The sequence below is a fragment of the Ailuropoda melanoleuca genome, chromosome 12 (genome assembly GCF_002007445.2).
Source record: "Ailuropoda melanoleuca isolate Jingjing chromosome 12, ASM200744v2, whole genome shotgun sequence".
NCBI classification, from domain to species: domain Eukaryota; kingdom Metazoa; phylum Chordata; class Mammalia; order Carnivora; family Ursidae; genus Ailuropoda; species Ailuropoda melanoleuca.
The window spans coordinates 79,692,808-79,702,647 of NC_048229.1; the positions used below are offsets into that span (position 1 = coordinate 79,692,808).

Below are 9,840 nucleotides of genomic sequence, written 5' to 3' on the forward strand. Positions count from 1 at the left end.
AAACAAGCAGCTGGTGTCAGGGGCTGAGCAACCCTCGGGGTCACGAGGTGCCAGGCCAGCAGTGGGGCTGGTCCCCATAAGGATGCTGGGTCTGTGGCTGGGCCTGGGCCGCAGGCATGTGCCCACAGCGGGAGAGCAGGACCATCTGCAAAGGGAATGCTGGGTCACTTCTCAGGCCTCCCTGCAGCGCTTCCCACGTGTCCCAGCGGTCCACAACCTCCTTCCCTCTGGTTCTGCTCCCCAAGAAGCACCTGTTCATCCCAGGGCTGGCAGCTACAGAAGGGCCAGTGGGTGTGGGACGCGACTGTAGGTGCCGCCCTCAGCATGAGCAGAGCAACTGTCCCCCTGCAGCCGCATGTTTCCAAAAACCAGGTGCTGGGAAGGCAGCCTTCCAGCACTGCGAGATCTTCAGTTCCTACTGGCTGGGGTCGCATGTGCATGCAGCAGCCCTCAATCCCCACCAGAGGCCGGGCTACAGAAAGCCCCACGAGGGGGCCCAGGGGGATGCAGGACGCACAGGGAGCTTGGCCAGGGCCCTGCCAGCACAGCCTCCCATGGGGAAAGGACCAGGCAGCCTTCTTTCAGGGGGCCTGTGGGGCTAAGCCACCTCCCAGAGGAGGGGAACCCTCCCACCCCTGAACAGGAACATGAGGTATTTTTACTTCCTATATTAAATTCTTGCATTTTTATAAGAATATTATTCAGAAAACCAAGAAATGAGACCCTCAGCTGCGTGCCCACCACAGAGCACAGCCCCTGCCCTCATCTATCCCGTTCTTATCCTGTTCTCAGAAAAGGCAAACTCCCCTTGAATTTAGCCTGAGAAGATCCCACCGTGGCCCCAGCTTCCTCAGGGCCACCAGGCCGGTGATGGGGACACATATCAAGCCGAGGTCAGAGGAAGGGATTCAGGGACCTAACATTGTCTGGGTTCCAAGGGATTACTTACCACTCCATTCCACAACTGGGAAAATCAAAACCTTGTCAAGTCCAGGTGTGAGAGGCTCCTGGGGGCCCCCCACCCCACCAGGATCCAGTCTTGTCCTTCGGCCCTCAGCCCCCCACCTCATGTCACTCATGGCTCCGGCCTCCATCTGAATCACATCCCAGGAAAAAAAAAAAACAAAAAAAACAAAAAAACAAAAAAAAAAAAACCAATTACAAAGCACACAACAAGGTTTCCAAAACTGATTTATGGAGAAACAGCCCCACACAGTGGTCCCATCCCAGTGACAACACGGCGCGGCTCAGAGTGGTGGCTTCCTCGGGTCCTGGCCCTGCTGTGGGTGCGCCGTCCCTGTTCCAGCCACCCTGCGCCAGAGCCGACGCCCGAGATGGACAGCAACTCCCCCAACCTGACCTGCCGGCTGTCAGGGCGTGGGATTTCAAGATTTCAAGATCGAGCGGCAGAAATGTGTTTCTTCTCCAAGTAGGCTACATGATCTCAAATAACAACCAAAAGTAAAATAGGCTGAAAAAGCAAAGGTTCTGACCCCTTCCTATGTTTTGGCGGGTCTCCCTGTGAGCACAGAAAGGACCTGAATAGGGGATGTCTTCCAAACCTCAGGGTCGCCGCCGGTCACCCACGCCTCCCGAAGGCTGGCCTGCAGGCCGCCGAGCCGTAAATGGCAGAGAGCACTCGGCAATTTGGCACCGTCTTGTTCCCGCTCGCGGCTGCAGGTTGACCGCGCCCTGGCTTATCCTACTCTCGCAACACTTCTGAGAACGTATAGTCAGATGACGTCCCAGACCTCCCAAAAGTTAAGAACAGGGAGGTCAGCCTATGTAAGTTACCTCTGGGATTGGCCAAGGACTGGGGTACGCGAGCCGCCAGCCAGGGAGGGCTGTCTGAGACACTCCCGCAAGCATTCCTAAAAGTTAGAGCACAAAGACAGAGACAGAATGAGGGCTTCTGACAGAACAGGGCAGCTTCCCCAAAGCACCGGGTCTACACGGGGAGCTCGTCTTCAACATACCGGACTCCGTGGGCACGAGGAGCTCAGAAATTCCGATATTCCCGCGACCGGGTTTGCCAACTCAAGGGATGGAGCAGGCTCCCCTCCGTCACTGCTGGTGAGTACTACAGCAGTGTGAGAACACACGGGCCCCCCGCAAACTGACACCAGCCCTGAACCGCTGCAGCTGCTGGGGCACGGAGGATGAGCTGCTAAGGGAGCGGCCACAGCAGGAAACCCCAAGTTCTCGGAAGGAGAACGTCCAATGGGCCGACTCGCTCGGAGCTTGCTCTGCGGGAAGTGGGGAACGGAGGCCAGCCTGCTCCTGAAGCTAGCCTGAGCTGGGAGCACTCCCATCCTCCGCCTCAGCCAAGAGGAACGCCAGGGGTACAGACGCCCAGCCTAAGCTGCTTGGGATGCAGCAGGAGGGGAGGGAGGGAGGGGCGGGAGGCTGCAGCCCTCAGCACCAGCCCGGACGGAGGGACCGAGGGGTGAGGCCAGGAAGGGAGGCCCAGCCTGGATTGTGGGAGGAAGGATTCTGGAACTCCCACCACCAGGAAGCCTCCAAACCTGCTCCCACCCAGCAGACACTGCAGGTCTGAGCTGGGTGGGCCGACAAAACCAGACAGACCACCAACCCTGAGTCACATAACCAAAAAGTAAGGTCATTTACAAAAGCCTCCTGCAGTGAACATTCAGGGCCAATACGTAAGAATCTCCGAGGATTCACAACTGAAATCTCCGAACGCGTCACTTCCCGTCAAGTAGAACAGCAGCACATGCCCAGGTATGCAGACGCGCCCTCAAGCTCCTCTCCTCCACTCACCTCACAGCAGCACAGGGGCAAGTAAGGTGCTGCCAACCAGGGAAGATGTCCAGACCCACCCAGTCCACCGCCACCTTCCCCGAATCAAGCACCACACGGGCACAGACAGTCCCTAACTTGGGTCATTCGGGCTCCTTGTGGGGACCTGCGTTATCAAACTCCCAGCTGCCTTCAGGCTTCCAACCATGACTTCAGCCTTCCTGAATCCCCACCTGCACTGAACTGCCGGCTGGAAGCTGCCCAGATGGGCTGCTTGCCCGCTGTGCCCTCAGGCACGGGCGCTGGGGCTGGTTTGCACAGGTTCTGCACACTCGCCTACCGAACCAGAAACCAGAACTGGTCACTGTTCCACCACGTGGGAAACAAGACGTACGCTGGATGCCCGGCTGTACAGGTGACAAGCCCTCGCCCAGGCTGCTGCCACACTGGTCGGCCCCACACGGCCCTGCCGGAAACCAGAGACAGGGACCCACGTGAAGGCAGCTAACAGCCACTGCTAGCGGAAACCATGAAGAGGCCCACACTCCACAGGCAGGTGCCACTGTGTGGTTCAAGGCTGGTTTTCCATCAGAAAGGCTCACCTTCAATCTGAGTGGGCTTTACAGACAAGGGGAGGTCTCGGGCAGAGCGCCTTCGAGAAAGCCTCAGGCTCAGGTGAAACATGGAGCATGGCACCCGTGCACCCCGCTGGCCTGCACCTGTTCTCCCTGAGGCTTCATGGCCGCGGCTACCACCATGCACGAGCAGCCGTGCCTGGCACGGGACACAGAGTAACAGCCACGAGGGGGGCAGGCGTGACAGCACTTGGAGGCTCCGTCCTGCAGAAGACACAAAAACTAGGACCACGTCTCAGGTCCTGCTAGAAGGATGTGGGAGGTGAGCCACGGTGTCTCCAACAGCCGGCCAGAGAGAACCCCACCTTCTCGGCTTGCCTCCTTCCCGAGTCAGGAGTCTGGGAAGAACCTCCTAGAAGGTCTACCTTTGGGGAACCATGCCCCAGAGCTACCAATTCTACGATTCTGGGAAGCAAAGGAAGTTCAAAGTTGCCAAGGTACTGAAGCTAGAGCAATAGGGATTTTTTATTTTTTAAAAAAAGGCCAGTCAGGGAGAAATTTGTCAGGAAAACATGTTTCATGGGACATCTCAGGTTGGTCTCTATATGAAGGCACCACAAAGCTGCCCCCTTCCCTGGGGTCCCTTGCTCCCGGCATGAGGGCTCAGCACAGTCCACCCAGCAAGGATGAGCAACAGAGAGGGAGACAAGGTCGGCTGCCTCCCCAGTGAAGCCGCCCCCCATGGAAGGTGAGCATTGCGGTAGCTCTCTACAGGCTGGAGGCGGAGCTGCAACTAATTCTTGGGGGTCTACGTGCATTTAGGACTCTGTTGTTCAGGAGACACTAAGATCAGCAGAGACCTTACAGTGGGTCCCCAAATGCAGGTGTCAGTGGGACACAGGCACAGCACCCTCAGAAGGGTCCGTGCTTAGGGTCTCCACCCTGGAGGGCCCCAAGAGGCCCTGGTCACCAAAGTGCATTCCATACGTGGGGGGTGACTTCTAGAAAGCTGCCCTGTTCCCCGCAGAGGGGTTCCAAAGTCATCTGTGCAACCACTCTGCTGCTTACACCCTTCCAAGAACAGCACCTGTATATGCTGTGCAAATGGGAAAATGCAGGGTTGCTTCAGAAGATGTGGCCCTGCCGAATTCTGGGGCAGGTTCTGGGACAAGTGGTTCAACTAGGGGTTCTGACACCAGAGCATGGGCAGGAGGTGGGTGGGGGGTGTGCAAACAAAAGCCCTGTCTGGAACTGGCTGCAGCAAAGGTCTTGACTCAAAAGTGGAGAGAGGCCAGGACCTCCAAGCTGCCGTTCCCTACCGGCCCCCATCACTGACCTCACTGCACTGACGCTCAAACATGTCAGAGGTGAAATGCTTTTGTCCAAAATCCAAGCAGGTTAGTAGAGAAAAGGGAATTCAGTCCAGGGTCCTGGCCCAGCATCCCCGACACCCCTCCCCCACCGGAGCTCCCTTTGTGCGTATACTGCCCCACACCCAGGCCGCCCTCACCCAGGCCCTTGCCAGCCTGTAGCTGCTTTCGCTCGCCTCCTGCAGAGGGGCTGGCACGTCCCCCCCACAATCCTCCTTATCAGCCCCCAGGGTAGCTTGGCCTGTCCCTTGAAAACTGCCAGCAGGCCAAGGACAAACCCAATTTCTCCACTTGAGTTGTTCACAAAACTCTGCAGCCAGCCCTCTCAATCAGTCCTGTCCTGGTTCTTTCTCTTTGTTTCTTTTCGTAAGACATGCTTCCTATGAGCTCCTGATGAGGACACACGCAAATGTTGCACACTCCATACAAAGAGTCTCAGGGTGGCTGGGCCGAGACCCCTCCAAGGTGGGTGCTCTGGTCGGAGGCCAAATCTCCAGAGTGCATGCTGCTTCCTCTCCCAGGTGCAGGACCCGGGGCCCTGGGAGCTGCCCCGCAGGGAAGTGGCCCATCAGGAGGTCAGGGACTGGATGTTCTTGAGCATCTCCTCGAAGGCCTGTGGGGACGGCGCCTCTGCGTTCCGGAAGGTGGCCTGCACCCTGCTGTACAGGCTGAAGGATTTCAGCTCCAGCCAGATGAACCCAAACCGGTCCTCGTCGAACAGGATGAAGACCCCAGGGGTACGCTCAGGGCTGGTGAAGCCGTGGCCGGCAATGAGGCCTGTCCCATAGAAACTGTGCAGAGACAAGAGGGAAGGCGCAGGGAGCAGAGTGAGAGGGGCCCCGACCCACCCCGTCGGCCCCCTGCTGCAGCACCCCCACACCACAGGCCAGCCCTCCTCCCCGCCAGCAGGAAGCAGGAAGCAGCAAGTCACAGCACTTGAGAGAGTCCATCGCTTGGACCACCGCGCAACTCTAAGTGCCCAGTGCTCAGAGTCGCAGGACCACGGCCAGGCTCACCCTGCCGACCACCGCTCTCCACCAGCTCTCCCAGCTAAAGAAAGAGGGTCTCAAGCAGCCCCCCACGTAATTCCGTCCCAAAGTACACCTTCATAAAGCTGGCCCAGATGACCAAAATCGGAATTCCCAAGACAGTTTTGTCAGCATGGGAACAACTCAAATATAATCAATAAAGACTTATTGGCACGCAACTGTCAGGAAGTAAGAAGGCAGAAGCACCCACAGGGAGGCAAAGTGACGCCCACTGAGTTTAGTACCAGAGGCAGCCACGTCCTGCGCCCGTGCCGTGGCAAGGCCTCGCAGACATGCAAACCACACAGGGAAGGGACCACAGCAACCCCCTCCCGGGTCACAGAGCCCAATGTGCCGCACATCCCGTGCTTCCACCGCAGGGCTGGCCCGAGCGCGCCCAACTGAGCCCACTGGGCTCTCGCCGGCCATGAGACATGAAGGCCGGCAGCTGTGATGCCAAGGGATGGACAGGTCATCCCCTCAAAACGTCCCCTACGGCAACTGTGCAGGAGAACTTTCTGCAAGGATGGAATGCTCTAGACCTGCACTGTCTAATACACATGTGGCTGCTGGCACCTAAAATGTGGCCGGTGGGAAGGAGGACCCGAATCTGAGGTTTGATTCATTCTGGTTCATCGATACCTAGGACACCCTGAAGTGTAGAGGGCTGGGGCAGGGATGTCCTCAGCAGCAGTGGGGGCCTGAGTGGCTAAGGGCAGTGGCCGCAGACAAAACTGTCAGAACAGCAGTCAAGAAAAGAGCAAGCCAGCCCTGGGGCAGGGGTGCGCTGCCAGCCCTCGCCACACACTTTCTGAGCCGGGAGAGAAACCACAGGAAGACATGGAGAGCTGACACTGGAGTGCGCTCAGCAGGGGCTGGAGGGAGACCCCCAACAGGCCTTACCTACAAGCACATCCAAGTGAACTTGAGCCGGCTTCTAGGGGGACAGGTGTGGAACCCCCCCCCCCCCCGCACCAGCTGCTTTCAACACCACCTGCAGACTCAGCTGTCTACCCTTCACCTGACTGATGAGGCGACAGAAGGCTCTCAGAAGGAGGCCTCACGCCTGGTGGTTCTTAATAAGCCCCCTCGGAGGTTCCGTGGACGTGAGAGCTCGGGAGCCTCTCAAGTCTGTGCAGCCCAGGGAAGGGCGCTGTCCGCCCGAGCCCCAGCTGGGACTCAGACGGAGCCCCCACGCCGGCCAGCACTGAGCCCGGCCCCCGCAGCCCATCTCCATGCCGGGTGGGGAGGCAGGACTCCCCGGAAGGCCTGAAGCGGCCTGCCCTGACATTCTCACCACATCCTGCAGGTGCGGGGGTAGTCCTCGTTCCTCGAGCTCACGCCCACGGGCAACACGAACGGCTGTCCCTGCCCGGACTGGGCGGGCTGCTCAGGTGCAGGGGCGGCCGCAGCTGCGGCCTCTCCATCGCCAGGCTGCCCGACCTTCTCAGGAGGCAGCTCCACACTGGGCTGGGCAGGGCCCCGCTGGGGCTCCCGGGGGCTCTGCTGGCCGCCGCCCTCGCCGCCCCCGAGCCCGTCCTCCTGCTGCTGCTGCTCCTGGCGCAGCTGCTCCCGAACTTCCAGGACGATGCGGGACAGCTCATTGAAGTTGCGGAGGCTCTCCACATCGGGCAGCTGGATGCGGCGCATGAGGTCAATCTCCACCGTCTGCTGCCCGGCGGGGATGTTGGGGTCACCCTGAGGAGCGAGCGTGCGGCCATCAGCGGGGCTTGGGGACCGGCAGAGACACACTCTGTGCGATTTCCTGCCTAGATGACACGTCTGGCCAAATGAGCTCACGGCAGCGTTCCCACTGACTTAGCAGCATCCCTTCTGAAGTGAGAGGATGTTGGATCTTAAATAACAAGCGCCTACAGCAGGCACCCCCATCTACGAAGGGGTCTTTGGAAACGGGCTAACAGCACCTGAGTGACCTCGGGAAGTGCACAGACATCCGGCATAGTGGCACACGTGCACTCGAGACCTCCAGGAATAAAAACCTCCCCATTCTAGAACACTGGGGCTTAGAGAAGGGCACACACCCTCCCAGGGCCAGGCGACAGGGCCAGACCTGTCTGCCTGGAACACAAACACTCCTGAGCCGGAACCTGGGAGGCCCTCCAGGCCCTGCAGCTCCACCGGGGCCCCAGTGCTGGGCTCCACACACAAGGAGCCTTCCCAGAGCACAGGGACCCTGGCCGATCAAGGTCCAAGAGCATAGCTTCGTGAGAACTAAGAACAGGCACTGCTCCCCAGGACACTTTAGTGCACCTGTCGGAAAGACACCCCAACTACGCAACTCTGCAAATGACAGGTGAGCACAGTGTGACGGTGTCCTGGAGCAGGCCCAACGGCCAATTTCTTCAAGACCCCCATTCAGCTCAACAGCCCTCCAAACTGTGTTCGTCAGCCGCTCAGGCCAGGATGGCAGTGGGCACGTGTAATAATGCAGGAGGTCCCCAATGTGCCCATACTGTACAGTCCAGGGGGCGCTCCCCATTGAATCAGAATCTCTAGGGCCCAGCATCAGGGTTTTCTCAACATCCCCAGGGATTCCATGTGTGGCCAGGACTGAGAGCCATGGGTAAAGCCACCTTGGAAATGCTCTCAATTCCCGGGAGGTCTTGGGAAATGCAAGTCCTGGTTCAGTGGGTGTGGGTGGGGCCCGACAATCTGCACCCCCAGCACACTCCCCAGGGCAGGGGCGCCCACTCTGAGTAGCCAGGGTGCAGCCCGAGGCACATGACCCACAGCCAAGCAGACGGAGGTCACGGAGCGGGGCCGCCAGGGCAGCGCCGGACTCACTGTGATCTTGGTGCCCCTGGCACGCGTCCCATGGAAGCTGAGCATGACGATCTCCAGGCCATGGCTGCCGTAAGTGCCTTTGAAGAGGCCGGGCCTGATGAGGTCGTCCGGGCGGCCGGGCGGGAGGTAGATGCGGCGGTAGGTCAGGCAGTTGCTGTGGGGGGCGGGTGCATGAGAGCAGCTCAGGGGCGGGGGAAGCACAGAGCTCACTTGCCTGCCTGCCGTGTGAGGGAGGGCAGAAAGGGCAGGGAGGCCAGCACAGCCAGGCTAAGGTTCCTGCGAGGCCAGGGGGGGCCCCCCAAAACACACACAGGGCACGTGTTCGCCCAACCGGCACCACAAGGGAACTGGGGTGGGGAACGCTCTCTGAAGAGGGGAGGGGTGCTGCTCCAGCACCGGGGCACAGGAACCCCCGAGACTGCGAAGGGGATGTTCTCGTGTCATGGGGACGGGATGCAGGGCGGGGGCCGAGGCAGGGAGAGCAGCTAGGAGAGGAGGTCGTCCCCAGAAGATGTGGGGATGCGGGGAAACCACCGTGAGGCCCCAGCACACAGGCCAGGCTCTTAGAGCACACGGCTGGTAGGTGACGATAAATCAGACAGAAAACAGACACCAAGGAAGGGCGGTGGGGTTGCGGGGGGCACAGAGACTGTGCTCACAATACCCACGGGGAGCGCTACACTTACTCGTACTGACTGGTGTAGATAAACTTCATCAGGATGAGCTCCTGCATGTGCTCGTGGAAAATGTCCTCCAGCGTCCGCCCCCATTCTTCCCTCAGCCACGTTCGGAATTCCTTCCAAGAGAGCACAGATCATGAAAACCACCACCAACTCGCACGGAGGACTGCTCACTGTGGCACTAAGTGTAAAAGCAGCATTCTTACAGCTGGGTGATGCCTTGGGCACACCGGCGCCAAAGTCCCAGCGGGGTGGAAGGGATGGAGACAAGGCTGGGCCAGAGGAGGGGGCTGCCACACTCTGGTCTCCGAGTCCCTGGCCTCCTTCCTGTGGAGGTCAGCCACCAAAGAAAAGTCTGGTCCCCACTTTCCCAGAGCACAAAGGCCTAGACTTCAACAGGAAACAACGGGGACCTGGGTAGGAGCCATGTGGGCCTCACTTCTGTGCCCACCCACAGGACACGCAGTGTCTACACCAAGCCTGGTTTGGGGGCTTCTAGGAAAGCGGGAGCACAGCAGGACTCTTGTCGCTAACCCATGTGCTGGTCACATTGGCCAGAGTGGCTTTCTGCCACCGATGATGAAGAACAGGACAGGTACGGCCGGGGTGGGGGTGGGGGCCG

The 9,840-nt window shown here is 59.5% G+C and overlaps 1 protein-coding gene across 6 annotated transcripts in view; it reads right to left on the reverse strand.

Moving 5' to 3' along the window:
• Positions 1 to 1,175: 1,175 nt before the first annotated feature.
• Positions 1,176 to 9,840, reverse strand: part of FBXO31 (F-box protein 31) — a 42,540-nt gene continuing 33,875 nt past the window's right edge. For all 6 annotated transcript variants that reach the window (XM_019803617.2, XM_019803644.2, XM_034672505.1 and 3 more), the window contains 4 exons: positions 9,225 to 9,334; positions 8,539 to 8,692; positions 7,031 to 7,431; positions 1,176 to 5,496 (listed from right to left, as the gene is read on the reverse strand). In XM_019803617.2, the coding sequence (XP_019659176.2) occupies positions 5,274 to 5,496; positions 7,031 to 7,431; positions 8,539 to 8,692; positions 9,225 to 9,334 (888 nt within the window). In that variant the 3' untranslated portion in view covers positions 1,176 to 5,273. The remainder of the gene's footprint in view (positions 5,497 to 7,030; positions 7,432 to 8,538; positions 8,693 to 9,224; positions 9,335 to 9,840) is intronic.